Here is a 15,292-nt window from a genome sequence, read left to right on the forward strand (position 1 = left end):
AGATAAATGACCAGATAATCTGTTTTAGATGGTTGAGGGATAAGTGTTGGCCAGGACACATCTACTGCTCTTCGAAAAGTGCCATGGGATCTTTCGCATCCACCGGAGAGGCAGATAAGGCTTCCATTTAACATCTCATCTAAAAGACAGTATCTCCCACAGTGCAGCACCCTCAGTATTGGTGAAGTGTCAGATTATGTGCATAAGTCTCTGGATTGGGGCTTGAACCCATTAACTTTTGATTCGGAGGCAAGAGTGCTACCACTGAGCCAAGGCTCATACCTAAATGAGCAGCACATTGCCTCTGCTCAGTGCCACTGTCCTATGGTATGGCTGAGATTGGAGAGGTGATGTTCCACGAGCTGGAGCCTCCCACTGCCACAAGTCCCTTAATTCTACACTAAACTGCTAAGATTAAAATTGGGAATTTCTCCATTGTTTCAGTACATAAAAACTGAAGGAAGGCTTAGTCCATCTTGTCGTCCAACTATGTTTTGTTTCTATTATCCTGCCTGACAAATTATTCCCAACGTATGTCATTGAATACAGAACTTCTGATAAGTTCTAAATTAACTTTTTGCTCATTTCATTTATGCCACTGGTCCTACTTCCCTGGTGTACTTTGAATGAATAATCTGGGTTTTCTTTATGTACACCATATTTTATGTAATATAATTTGATCAAGATCCCCCAGGGCCCAAAACCTTTTCTAAAATCTAACAGTTGATCTCTAATCTTTCTTCGCAGCTCATCGCCTTCACGTTTGGATTTATTCTTGTTTCCCTTGCCTGGATGCTTTCTGAGCCATGTGACTGCAGTACCTCCATGCTCAAGAGGTTTGGGTCTACTGTCAAATAAATACATTTTTATACCCAAAATGAGGATATGTTGAAATTAAAAACAAACCCACTTAGGAATTTCAACATGTAGTTTTAATTATTGTATTTCACAGTTTTGCAATTTCAGTTTTACAGCTCTAGTATCAAACAAAAAAAACCTGACATGTTGAAAGCAAGTGTTAAAAATCTAAAACTCATCAAACCCCACTTTATTTAAAAATCGACACCATTCCCTATCAGTGACTTGGACCCCAGTTCTAGTCACCTATTCACAAGTATCCATTTTGCAACAAGTTAACCTTTAGTTTTATTACATGGAACATTTAACCGATTTTGAGCGTTAAAACTGTTAAATTTGTGTTTTATTTTCAATGTAAGGGATTTTGGATTGACATTCTCTTCAGCACCTCATGTTCATGCATAAATGCTCTGTGCGGAAAGGTAGCCTGCGTGCTTGACCAGTAGAGGCCACGAGAGGGAGTACTTCATGATAGTCGAGTGATCAGTCTTTTGACAGCAGGGCTTTTAAAAGGCTGTGGAGCTGCATTGGAACCTTCCAGAACTCTCACTATCTCCCTCTTCTGCCTGAAAGCGGGAGGTATGGGAGCAGGAAGGTAATTATTGTATAAGTGTAATTTTAAAAAATCAACATAAAGGGGTAGAATTTTGGCAGAGTTCTTCCGATCCCCTCCCCTAACTTTGGCGGAAACTCTGCAGAAACTGCATTAACAGTCATTTTTCCAGGGTTTACGCCGATCTTCCGCCAACATTACAGCAGGAGAACCTCCATAGAAATTCCAGGTGAAAATCTTCTAGGGAAAGATCATTAAGTCCAACACAATATTCCTTTTTCACAGATCAACCTTCCTGCCGTCTCACTGGAATTAATTAATTTATTATCCCTTTCCCTCTCTCGAAATGTATTTAATTTCCTTTTGATCCCATTTATACTGTCAACTTCAATGGCCTCCCCTAGTAACTTATTCCACAAATCTATTACCCTTCAGGTGAAAAGATTTGATTTATTTCCTAGTGAGCTAGCACCCTTTATTATGTATTCCATATGTTTATAAATCTGCTAGAATTCCTTCAGTAATATATCAGATGGACAGAATGTGGCATCTATATTTTTGAATGCGATGATAACTTCTAAAAGTGTTTTCAATGTTGACTGACCTACTCCGCCCATTGATTCGCAGTGCCAGCATCTAAGCACTGTTGCAAGCTGTAGGCATGAATACTGTGAGTAATGCTCCCAGTTGACTCTCCCTTTAGGTCCACAGTGGGAGATAGAGAAATAATGAATTATCAAGACTAAATTTGGTGCATTGTCAACATTGAACGATTTATGAGTTCAGTGTTTGGTCTGCAAGTCTCCAGTCCTCTGTAGTTGTCTAAACTCCCTATCCCCACCACTGGGCTGGAACAATACTGACACACAAGGCTGGGAATGATACCACACAGGCAATATGACCATCACCCTTCCATTGGGGTGTTCATGGCCTATACAGAGCTTTTATCCATGCAGCTTCTATCCCAATAAAAGGGTCACCGGTGACTAAAGATTTTTAAGGCCTTGTTTCAGAAATGTTTTCCTTTTGAGAATATGCATACTGTTCCACCAGACACTTATGTTACGGATTCAGTTCAAAAAGAGCCATGGACCAGCTGTGACATGTAAACAAACACAACATACAGTAAACAGAGAGGCAGCAATTTGCCGACAGCAGTCCACACTCCTTGTACGAAACAAGTTGAAAGAACGAAAGAGTTAAATTCTTACAGGTTAATGCTTCTCTTTTCAAAGAATAAAGATGGTTCACCATGATCAGTGTTGCCAACTTTGGTTTAAAAAAAATATATTGAAACGAGGTTTGGCATTTTGGACCAGATTACCATTCTTAAAGAGACAGCGCACCTTCATTCAAGGTAAAACTGAAAAATATTTGTTATAGGGTTGGGGGAGGGAGAGATTCTTTAATTCTAAATAAGGTGAGAAGATTTCGGGGTCTCTTGCACATCCTCTTTGCACCCATTGGCACAGATTAGGTGCAATTCAGAGCCCCTTAAATTTCCATTTCATTTTCACCAGACATTAATTGTGCAAGCGTTTGAAAGTTTGCCTTCCAAATTCTGTAAACATTTCAATTTTTAACACTGAAGTGTGATTTTATTTCCCCATACAATCCAGCAATGCAATTGGAAGTCACCTTGGGCTGAATTTATCTAAAATGGCACAAAAATTACATTCGGTTACAAACATGTAAATAAAAGCAGTGTGTAGCTTGCAATGTCCATATCTGTCTGAAATGGAGAAAAGGGCAAGAAGAGGAATCGTGAGTGTCTCTTTATACTCAGATTATTTTTGCAGTATTTATGCAGTGTGAACAGTAACCCACTCAGGTCATTGGTGCATGCACAACATGTTTATACAATTTAACATGACAGTGTTCAGTTGTAGATCCATTTGACAGACCCTGGTCAAGATTTCCAGCAGCAATGAACAGATATTGTTAAAGTGCAACGACCTCTAAAGCCATCGTCTATGATGTAAAAGACGAATTCTATTTCACTATCATTACAGGCATCATGGCACCTTCAGATTCTCCTTTAATAATTTTCTCCCATTAGCTCAGGATGGTTTAAAGTAGTGGCCCACTTGACCAGTGCTGGGGACAGTTTAGTAAAATCTGAATGCTACTCAAACAGAATCCACTCTCAATCTATTAACCCCCATTAAGATCAAAGATTAATGTAGGGATTAGTCAAAATAAGATTATTAATGATGGGTTTATAAATATAGTCCCAGGTTATTCTGGTGTGTCTTGATTTGATTTTTTAAAAATTGTTTTTCAGTCTGCAAATCTAATTTGTTGATGATTCAATTGTGGAGGTGGTTCGCTCTGATACTTTGACCTCCAACTGTAAACAGTGGGAACATGTGCCTGCAAATGTGATACCATTTCCCTAGATTCTCATGGTCCTATTGTTAGTCAATAGAAACACTCAAGATGGATATTTTATAAACAGTATCACTGCCCTCTCACCCTCTGTGTTAGTCAATGGAGACACATGGGACAGGGGTGGGGGGTGTTATGAACAGTATCACTGCCCTCTCACCCTCTGTGTTAGTCAATGGAGACACATGGGATGGGGGTGGGGGTGTTATGAACAGTATCACTGGCCTCACGCTCTCGGTGTTAGTTAATGGAAACACATGGGACAGGGGTGGGGGGTGTGATGAACAGTATCGCTGGCCTCATGCACTCGGTGTTAGTTAATGGAAACACATGGAACAGGGGTGGGGGGTGTTATGAACAGTATCGCTGGCCTCACGCTCTCGGTGTTAGTCAATGGAAACACGTGGGACAGGGGAAGGGGATTATGAATATTATCGCTGACCTCATCCTCAGTCACTGTTTGGTTCAGACCAAAGTCACGGCAGTTTTATGTTAATATGCAATCCCATCAATAACACGTTGTCCATCTCCTGTTAATGTACACCAAGCCCTTAATAGCCAGCACTGCTCAATTAATGGAATTGTGTTGCATCTGACAAAGATTTTAAAAAAGGATGCCACTATTCATGTCTCAAGCTGAATAAAGAAGAGTACTACTCTATCTGTTCGAATGTTCCACTTTCTGTAGGACTGGAGGAGTCCAGTTCAAGCATCAAACACTCTGTCTGCAGAACCCCTTTCTTGGCCCTCCCCATGTTATGACCATCCCCAGCCAAAAGGCTTCATGGGCAACCCACTCTCAGGGCAACCTGCTCCCAGGGAGAGCTGTGCCAATGTAGTTCTGAAACTGAGAACTAGCAGTATATGAAAGTGGTCTCAGAGTGACTGTTCCCTGATGTCCCCTTACTGCCTGTGATGAAGAACTAGCACCTGTGTCTCATTTCCACACTGCCATGTAGCTACGATTGGGAACTCAGCACATGGAGGGTTGGAGGCATAAACCTGGCCTCGATCAATGTGGAGGTACAATGTATTGAGGTTTCCACATGATGTGCCACTGCAGGAAAGGTCTTCTAATGGAGAGGTATTTTTGTAATTGAGGGAGTCTCCTGACAGGGACATAACCTACATATCCAGCCAAGCTTTGTAAAGTGATGCTCCAGGTCAGCCATCTTCATTTAGACTAGCGACAGTTTTAAATTGTTTCACACTTTTATACATTTCGCCTGCTCACTATTATTTTTCATTGGGTTTATATTTATTTTAATTTATCTTACTTGCACCTCTCCCTCCAGCAAAGAAGATGGGAAAGCTTAGATCACAGATGACTGCATACCTGTTGCTTTGTGGCTAGCCGACATTAGGTAATCATTCAAGTAGGATGGGTCTTGACTAGGTTTTTTTCCCCCATTACAGGGGTAAGGAGGACTACTCTATCTCAGAACATGGCAACTTCTGGCAGCCTGGCCAAGAACTGCCAGACGATGGCTGATCAGGAGAGTCTGGCAGTCAGTGTATAGAATTTTACATGCACAGTATCAAGATTAGCAGTAATAGTAAAGGAAAGGAAGGTGTGTGTCAGAGCTGAGAAACTTATTCTTCATGAGGTAACCGAATCCATCCCAGATTTAGAACGCAGTTTGGAGAATCCCTGGAGAGCCACTCACTGACTGAAGCTGGATAAAATTTTGTTGCTTCAACCACACTAGGTAAAATATTTTAAGTGGTTTAAACAACGGGTGCATATTGAGTTCTAGCTACTAATAATCTGCAACCCACATTGCTGCTCCCTCTCTCATCGATAGAGAGAAAAGGATGTAATATAGGTTACATATAATGAGCTATTTTCATTGCATTGATGCAGAATCATAGAAATTTTAGTTCATGAGGCCACTGTGCCTGTATTAGTGAAATATTTTGTTGGCAGTAAATTTTTTTTAAAGGCTTTTTGTGAGGATAGATATCTATCTATTTGCTCCCCTGACTCCCTCCACTCTCCAGGCCATACGCCATCTCCTGGATCCCCAGTTCTCACCCGACAGGTAGCCCAATAAAATGGTACAAAATCTGCCTGATTGAGATTATGTTTAAAGTTATGCAATACCAGCACTAAAGGCAGAAATAAAACCATGGACAAAATGCATAGTGATGGTGCAGCCCCAGGCTACTGAAACACTGGCTGGGTTATTGAAATCGCAGAACAGTACTTAGGTAGAGCAGAGAAAGTGAATAAGGTTCGGTTGTGACCACATGCCTTCAGGGTTTTGATGGGCTACCAAATTTCGCAATTAGATAGCCAAAAAAAACATGTTTCTACTACTGGAATAAATTGAAAACCAATCTGAGAGGGTTTGTGAAATGTAAATACAGGCACAGCAGGCAGGCAGTTTGTATGTAAAACACATCCTGAAACTTCAGGCAGGCTTCGGGCCTTCGATGTTCAGACATTTCCTTCAAGTCACCTGTTCTAGGATGTGAACACCACTAAGTCTCTGAAGCTCCTGTTCCTCCCCTCATACAGGGTGTACGAACTGGTACACCAAACGCTGCGAGACATCAGGCTTCCGGATGATCCCCTTTTTATAATATTGCCGGATGGAACGGCTTAGCTTGTCATAGTTCATTGCCGGTCGGTTCTTCCGGATTCCCCATAATCTGGCAACCTGTGCAGAGTCTTCAATCTTAAATATGCCTGGTCGAGAAAAAGATGAAGGCCTGCCTGTTAGTGGTTCCGACTAATATAAGTACTTAATACATGAAAGAACCCAGGTGGGTTAAAATACTTTCCTTTTGTTCTAGCATCATAGTTCAAATCTAGCTCAGATTGAACTCAGTCGGGGCACCAATTGGGACAGTATAATCATCCTCAGTGCTCCCTAGGGTTGCCAACTCTCCAGGTTTGTCCTGGAGTCTCCAGGAATTCAAGATTAACCTCCAGAACACTGCTGCGAGCAACTCAGGTGAAAAATCATAGGAGAATTATAAAAAATGGTGTGCTTTTTTTCACATTTTCTTTGAACATTTTCATTTATTAGTTACAAAAATATTAGAATTGGGGGGAAAAGGCTGTTTGACAGTCAAGAATCATCCAATTAAATCATGAATTGTCTGTTCACTTTCCAATTGACTGGGGAAGGAGGTATGCCGTGAGGATGGACATGTTGGGCGACCAATGACAGGAGCGTGGGGACGGATCAGTGGGAGGCAGGATGTCATGTCATGAATGCTCCAGGAATGGATCCAACCAGAATTGGCACCCCTAGTGCTCCCGGTCATGAGAAAGAGTAAAATTTCAGATGGGATTCCCTTTCCAAATTTCTATCTAGTGACCCCTGCTGGAAAGTACAAGGGTGGAGGTGTCAGCCATGGCTTAGCAGGTGGCACTATTGCCTCTGAGTTGTGAAGGTTATTAGTTCAAGTCCCACTCCAGAGACTTGAGTGCAAAGTCTAGACTGACACTTCAGTGCAGTACTGAGAAAGTACTGTACTGTCTGCAGGGGCTGCCTTTTGGATGAGATGTTAAACCGAGGCCCCATCTGCCCTCTCAGGTGGACATAAGAGATTCCATAACACTATTTCAAAGAAAATTTACAGGGCTATGTGGAAAGAGCAGGGGAATGGGAGTAATTGGATAGCTCTTTCAAAGAGCTGGCACAGGTACGATGGGCCGAATGGCCTCCTGTGCTGTATCTACTATAAGAGCAGGGGAGTTCTCCTTGGTGTCCTGGTCAATACTTATCCCTCAACCAACATCACCAGAGAAAATAGATTATCTGTTCATTAGCTCATAGCTGTGGGACCTTGCTGTGCACTAATTGGCTGCCCTATTAATAAAATACGCTCTTGCATCCAATCGTTCAGGAACCCTACATTTACGCAGATAGAGATCAAGAGGTGCTACACCCATAGCAATGAGACTAAGAGCACAGTATGCCACTGACCTTTCTCTTTGTTCAGCCAGCGGATAAATCGACCATAGTTGTGTGGCTTGAGCAAGAGTTCCTTCAGAAATTGCCAAAGGTGAATTGGTTGCCCAGAGCAGGAGGAGTCTGCCTCTGTGTCCATCCATCCTTCATCGCTGCCTGGTGAGAAGAACCACAGACTGTCACGTCACATTTCCTAACTCACTATTTAACCATTGGACAGTGAACCTTACAACGGGGCCATGGACACAAGATTAAATATAGGAGATTTGAGACAGAGGTCAGGAGAAACTTCTTCACATGATGATGTGGAATTCATTTCCGGAGTTAATTGTTGAGGCAGAAACTATGTCAACATTCAAGATAAGATTGGATAGATGGATGGAAGAAAAATGAGATGAAGGGATATGGAAACAGCATGGACTACTTGCTCACATGGAAAGTAAACACTGGCCCAGACTGGCTGGGCTGTGTCTGTGTTGTAACATCTATGTATTTTAAAGGCTGTATTTGCATGAATAAAATTAAGATAAAGAAACGGTATTAAACAGAAGCATTTTTCCCAATTCAAATGCACAGTCTACTGGCAGGCTGAACACTCCACTTGCCTCTGGGCAGAAATGATGGCTACCTCTCTCTGGACGTGTTCTTGTTTCTGGAGGTGCTGAGGAAAACCACCTCTTGACGTGGGCCTTGTTGCCCCCAGGGGCAACACTACCTCATTTATTATACAGCATTGCCATTGAAGTTGGAACTGCCATCAGTGGCAGCAGTGAAACGTAAAGGGGACATTAGGAACTCCTCCCACCCAGGTACCCCATTAATACCATGATCATTCATTATTTAAACAAGTATATCTCCCCTTCAAAATTAACAGGACAATGACAAGGATATACAGGTTAATTCTAGCTCTTTGTAACAGTTTGCTATTTCAAGTGCTCGCTTATGGCAAGACTCCTCTTTAAATGCCATAATCTTAATCATTCGTTCTTAATCTGTAATATCCCACCTTTTTGTCCACCTCATGCATCCAAGCTGTGCTAGGAGCAAGGGGATCATTGAACCCACCTACATGGGTGCCATGAGTGTTGCTCTTGATTAGGTTACTGGAAGAGCGGGCACAACATGGATGAGGGACTTGAATCTGGGTCCCTTGACCTGTGGCACAGGAAGCACATATGAAACCATTACAATCAATGGACCTTAGACAGGGAGCAGCACAGTGACGCACACATTGGTGTTCAAAGGCCCATTGCCATGGAGTTGTTGAGTTCCTGATGTTAAAATTGGATATCCATGTGGTGAAGGATAGAACACTAGAGCCTGGTCTTTAGTTGTTTCCAAGCCTTGATTCACAGAGATTCCCCTCATACACACACCCCACACCCTGCATAAGCTCTCCTATAATAGGATACAAGAGAGTCCCCATTCGATAACCACCACCTGAATACAATTAACACTAATTGATTTAAATCATACAATTAACACCTGATGCTGGCCCTGTAATTAAAGGAAGGCAGTAAGTGAAGGCTTGGACCGTCCCAATAAGGAGGGAAGAATGGAGGGCCAGCCTACCATGAGATGCCACTTTTGTGCACCCAATAGTGACCAGCTCAAGAGCAGCACTGGCAAATGCCTTGGCACAGATCACCCACTTCATCAGGATATGATGTGTGCCACAGGAAGATGTAATGAGTACCAAGCAAAACTGCAAAATAATAAGGAATAATTAAAGAGCCATTTCTGGTCCCTAGCTCATTTACTTTTGTTGTAAGATCAGTTTCACATTCTGTGGAACCCTGCTCCTGTGTGTTGCCTCCTCTGGGACATGAAGCTCCCTTCATCTTACCAAGGGCCTTTCAAGAGGACACTTCACCCCATCTAGCCCTGACTACGCACAGGTCCAGGTCCAAGAGGCGTTAGCAGACTATTTGATTTTTAATCATTATTTTGAGGATTTTTTTGGGTTTTTTAAGATAAAGCAGATTGGCATACACAATACTGCACCACTAATATGCACAAAAGGCCTAGCCCCACCTGGCACAAGGACTGTATATAAATGCATTGCACAGTCCATTTGTGAAAAGTGCCACTTTACTGCAGCACAGAATGTGAAATCTTGACGTAAATTGCAGGGAGGCCACAAACTCTTTTTGCACAATCACTTCTTCACTGATGCCTGAAGCAAACTGCAATGTTCAAATCTCAATTTATAGAGGGAAGCTCTACTATACTCAATGACTGTCAAACACACAGGCCTTTCTTGATGGTTATTGTGTGAGGATGTCACAATGCAGCTCTCTTCCTAAGGTATGGAACTTCCCCACTGGGCCAATCTTCATTAAAAATTGTTTGGCAAATTTTTCACTTATAACTCACTCACTGAGACAGAAAACTTATAAAAAGCTTCTCTCCTGCATTAATTGCACAGTTCCCTTTCACAGCAGGTTCTGTATTTTTTATTTGTTGAAGGGCATAGGGATCCCTGCATAAAGTTAGGGTCCTCTGCAGTGCAAATTGAATCAGAACTGATCAGGTTTTGGTGCCCAGATCGTTTCCCAAAGCAGTAACTTTGGTTGCTCCTGCACTAGCCACAGCCCCCCTGCAAGTACATCAGCACAGTGGATCTAACTCATCAACTTCTATTAATATAAAGAGAGGTTACATACAGATGGAATGTTCAGCAGTTGTGAAGAGCACGTTACCATTATATCTGTTATCTCCAGGGGATGACTTCTCTTTCATCCAGGCGGCTAAAAAAAAGGAAAACACTTTGTTTTAATATTCACTACTCAACGTCTCTCCTCCCCTTTAATATTTACGACTCAACGTCTCTTCTCCTCTTTAATATTCACTACTCAATGTCTCTCCTCCCCTTTAATATTCACTACTCAATGTCTCTCCTCCTCTTTAATATTCACTACTCAATGTCTCTCCTCCCCTTTAATATTCATTACTCTACGTCTCTCCTCCCCTTTAATATTCACGACTCAACGTCTCTCCTCCTCTTTAATATTCACTACTCAACCTCTCTCCTCCCCTTTAATATTCACTACTCAATGTCTCTCCTCCCCTTTAATATTCACTACTCAATGTCTCTCCTCCCCTTTAATATTCACTACTCAACCTCTCTCCTCCCCTTTAATATTCACTACTCAATGTCTCTCCTCCTCTTTAATATTCACTACTCAATGTCTCTCCCCTTTAATATTCACTACTCAACATCTCTCCTCCCCTTTAATATTCACTACTCAATGTCTCTCCTCCCCTTTAATATTCACTGCTCAACATCTCTCCTCCTCTTTAATATTCACTACTCAATGTCTCTCCTCCCCTTTAATATTCACTACTCAATGTCTCTCCTCCCCTTTAATATTCACTACTCAATGTCTCTCCTCCCCTTTAATATTCACTACTCAACCTCTCTCCTCCCCTTTAATATTCACTACTCAATGTCTCTCCTCCTCTTTAATATTCACTACTCAATGTCTCTCCCCTTTAATATTCACTACTCAACATCTCTCCTCCCCTTTAATATTCACTACTCAATGTCTCTCCTCCCCTTTAATATTCACTACTCAAAGTCTCTCCTCCCCTTTAATACTCACTACTCAACATCCCTCCTCCCCTTTAATTTTCACTACTCAACTTCTCTCCTTCCCTTTAAAGAAAGAAATAAACTACCTCTGGACATCCCAAAGCACTTTACAACCAATGTATAGTCATGTTGTAATGTAGGAAATGCAGCAGCCAATTTGCACACAGCAAGCTCCCACAAACAGCAGTGAGATAAAAGATCAGATAATCTGTTTTGTGGTGATATTGGTTGAGGATTATATATTGGCCAGGACACTGGGGAGAATTCCCCTGCTCTTCTTCTAATAGCGTCATGAGTGCAGACAGGACCTCGGTTTAATGTCTCATCCTAAAGACAGCACCTCCGACAGTGCAGCACTCCCTCAGTACGGCACTGAAGTGTCAGCCTAGATTTTTGTCCTCAAGTCTCTGGTGTGGGACTTAAACCCAAAACCTTCTGACTCAGAGGCAAGGGTGCTACCACAGCCACGGCTGACACCTAATAGTACTCCTAATTTTTAAGCTGTTACCCCTTCCCCCAGTATTTGAAATCTTCATTAAAGTGAACAATCAGCTTTGTCAATCTCTTTTATAATCTTGAAAACTTCTTGCCATAAGCAAGCACTTGATTATCTTAATGCCTTGTGTTTTCCTAGGAAAACCAGCCCAACTTCCTTAACCTTTCCTCATAATTGAACTTCCTGATACCCAGAATCAACTTTGCTGCTCAGTACTGTACCATCTCAATAATACCTTTCCTATGATTAGGTGACCAGAACTACACTCAGCATCTAATCTCAGAGGTATTACTGGTGGATGGTGTTTCAGTGTGTCATTGTGATAAAGCTGCTAAGAGACCACAGGAACATAGTGTAAGGTCATGTATGTGATTCTACACGTGCAGCATTCCCTAGTCTCTTTCTAGCAGCCTGGGATCAATGCTAAAAAGTAACATCTAGGTCCTTCCCAGAAGTGAGCCAAGAGAGATCTAACAACACCGCGCTCCCTCTTGCACACCACTTAGAGGCCATTTGGAGAAGAGATGTCTTCTCATTCATGGACTTAGCACCTGGCAAAACCAAAACAACAGAAAAAAAAGAAAGACTTGCATTTACATAGCCTCACATTACAGCTGTCAGAAACCGTCCCAAAGTGCTTCACATTCAATGAAATACTCTGAAGTACAGACACTGTTGTGTGGTCAATAAATGTTGAAGGAAATGGAATTAATCCAAGGCCAGAGCTGTACTTTTGCATCCCAGGTAAGTGACTAACACAGAAAAAGATGAATGAAATCACATTCAAATATGCAATGTTTGGTTCTGATGAAATTATTGATCAAACGTAAAACTGTAGAGCTGATTCAACACTCAATGAAAGCTCATCAATTCCTGAAGGATCAACAGTTGTCGGAGCCCCTTTCTAATAGAACACACCTTCTTTATAACTCACTCACTGATAGAATACATTGCCCGTAGATCCCCAGGAAGGGGGCGCATCTTGTTGCAAGTACTGGGATGTGCCCACCTCGGATTTCTGCCTCTGACTCTGCCAAGGTTTGCAAGGTTGGGGGAGGTATTAATTTAAATAGCAACACTGGGTGCCCACGCCCTCTCTATAGCACAGTCCTCATTCTATTACCCAAATATAAACCCTGTTCTACAATGTACTCCTCAATATAATGTTCTAATAACACACAGACCTTATGATTCCTCGCTGAAAAGGAATATAAACCTCCCTCCTATAACAAACCCCAACTATAATTCTGCTTCAGCTTCCTTCCAGAGATGATTCTGTCATCTTTGTCTGTATAAATTTCTATTTTGGTTTCCACTGTAGTTTATTTATATAAAAACATAAGACGACTTGTATTTACATAGCGCCTTATCACATAGTCCAAAGTTTTCAGAGCATTTCCCTCGTGAATTACTTGTTGACGTGCAGTGCAAGTTGTAATGCAGCAGCCATTCACGCTCCAGAAATAGCCCACAAATGACAATGTGAAGGATAGCTGATTATTCTGGGGGTTTCTTTTGGTGATGTTGGCTTTGTGAGGAATGTTGGTCAGGATGATAGGAGAACTCCCTGTTCTTTTTCAAATGTTGCCATGGGATATTTAACATCTGCCTGAAATGGTGGAACAGGCAGATAGGGTCTCCTTAGCTCAGTAGCAGCACTCTCGCCTCTGAGTCAGATTGTTGTGGCTTCTAGCCTTGCTCTACAAAGTTGGGCACATAATCCAGCCTGACACTTAGTGCAGTAACTGAGGGAGTACAGCTGTGTCACAAGTGCTGTCTTTCAGATAAGACGTTGAACCGAGGCCCCGTCTGCCCTCTCAGGTGAATGCAAAAGATCCCATGGCGTTATTCGAAGAAGAGTAGAGAAGGTGTCCTGGACAACATCACTAAAAAACAAAAACACTAAAACTATCTGGTCATTTCTCACTGCTGTTTGTGGAACCTTGTGTGCAAATTGGTTGCTGTGTTTTCTCAACATTCCAACAGTGTTTACGCTTCAAAAGTATTTCATTGGCTGTGAAGTATTTTGGGATGTCATGAAGGGTGCAGCATAAATGCAAGTTCTTTCTTGGTTTAACATCTTATCTAGGAGGTGAGTTCTGTGACAAAGCAGCACTCATTCAGTACTGGACTGGGTATCAGGCTAGATTAAATATCTGTAAATTCCATACTGAAAGAGTGTACAAAACTGTACATGATGTCTTCGTTTTCAAATCACTCCACACCTTGCTCCACACTGAGCGATCTCCAACCGTACACCCTAGGCCACACCTTCCCCTGCTCTGACCATAGATCGCTGCTGATTCCCGCTTCCTCTGCTCCACCATCGGAAGCCGATCAGTCAGTCACCGTTCCCTGGAATTCTCTCCCTAAACCACTTTGCCAGTTCCTCTCTCTCACTACCTTCAAAAAGCCTTCTAAAAACCCACCTCGTTAAGTGCGCCTTAAGTCTTTCCTCTAACCTCCTCTCTTCCGCTCAGTGCCTGTGTCTTGTTAAAAGCTTTAAAGTGTTCCTTTGTGTGAAAAATGTAAGTTGTTGTTTGTTGTGATTTGTTGTTTTGTTACCTGCTCTGCTGGACCATCACAAGCAGAGAATAAGAAAGTAGCTCAAAGTTTTGAACTCTGTCCACAGTACAGTGAGAGAGAGGGGGATTAAGCTGATAGTCAGTGCTTATCACATTTTCAATTACTAATGAAAAATCTGTTAATTTGCGGATTGGCAATAAATATCCAATGGATGTTTCACCCTCTAGTGGTTCTTTAAGAGAATGATGCCTTTGACTGGAGATCAGATTGGGCTCGGGGGAGGAATTGAGGGATTTTCCTCCTTTCTGTACATCTCCCCTTTGTGGCAGGGATGCGGACAGCCAAGAGATGGAACCCTGGACAATCTCCCCCTCCCCTAACCCAGGGATGTTTAGGTCAACCGTCGACTGGAATTGAACATGAGACGTTCCTGGTGACAAATATATCATGTGTTGCATTCACCCATTAAGCCACCGGGGGGTGAGCAATAAAGGACGTTTCGATGGGCCCCCTGATCAGGCTGTTCACAGTCGAGGTCAAGGCCTGTGAAGGAAGGTAACATCCGTCAACTGAAGCAGATGAAGAAGTTTGGAAAAGCAATCAGGTTGAATAAGAATGTGTTTATTGTGTGGTACAATCGCCAGTACGGAAAGCAACCATTTTGAACCGTAGTGGAATGGAATAAAATGCCCTTTGATCCTCGCCCAGTGCAACTTCAGATTCTAGAGTTAGGTGTAAACTGGGGTCCTGAGAGTTATATTAGATGTGGGGAAGTGTGAGGTCATCCACTTTGGATCCAAGAAAGACAAATCTGAGTATTTTCTAAATGGTGAGAAACTAGGAACTGTGGAGGAGCAAATAAATTTGGGTGTCTATGTACACAAATCACCAAAAGCTAGTGGACAAGTACAAAAAGGCTAATGAAATGTTGGCCTTTTCCTCAAGGAGGC

At 42.2% G+C, this 15,292-nt stretch overlaps 2 protein-coding genes across 2 annotated transcripts in view; one reads left to right on the plus strand and one right to left on the minus strand.

Moving 5' to 3' along the window:
• Window positions 1–819, plus strand: part of pacsin1b (protein kinase C and casein kinase substrate in neurons 1b) — a 261,076-nt gene extending 260,257 nt beyond the window's left edge. Inside the window, exon 12 of the mRNA XM_068007334.1 lies at window positions 748–819. Coding sequence (XP_067863435.1) covers window positions 748–803 — 56 coding nt within the window. The 3' untranslated portion in view covers window positions 804–819. The remainder of the gene's footprint in view (window positions 1–747) is intronic.
• Window positions 820–6,154: 5,335 nt separating this feature from the next.
• The window catches only part of LOC137344677 (SAM pointed domain-containing Ets transcription factor), a 35,573-nt gene continuing 26,435 nt past the window's right edge, over window positions 6,155–15,292 (minus strand). Inside the window, exons 3-5 of the mRNA XM_068007807.1 lie at window positions 10,392–10,475; window positions 7,741–7,881; window positions 6,155–6,491 (exon numbers count right to left, since the gene is read on the minus strand). Coding sequence (XP_067863908.1) covers window positions 6,313–6,491; window positions 7,741–7,881; window positions 10,392–10,475 — 404 coding nt within the window. The 3' untranslated portion in view covers window positions 6,155–6,312. The remainder of the gene's footprint in view (window positions 6,492–7,740; window positions 7,882–10,391; window positions 10,476–15,292) is intronic.

Source organism: Heptranchias perlo, chromosome 27 (assembly GCF_035084215.1).
Source record: "Heptranchias perlo isolate sHepPer1 chromosome 27, sHepPer1.hap1, whole genome shotgun sequence".
In the NCBI taxonomy this organism is placed as follows: Eukaryota; Metazoa; Chordata; class Chondrichthyes; order Hexanchiformes; family Hexanchidae; genus Heptranchias; species Heptranchias perlo.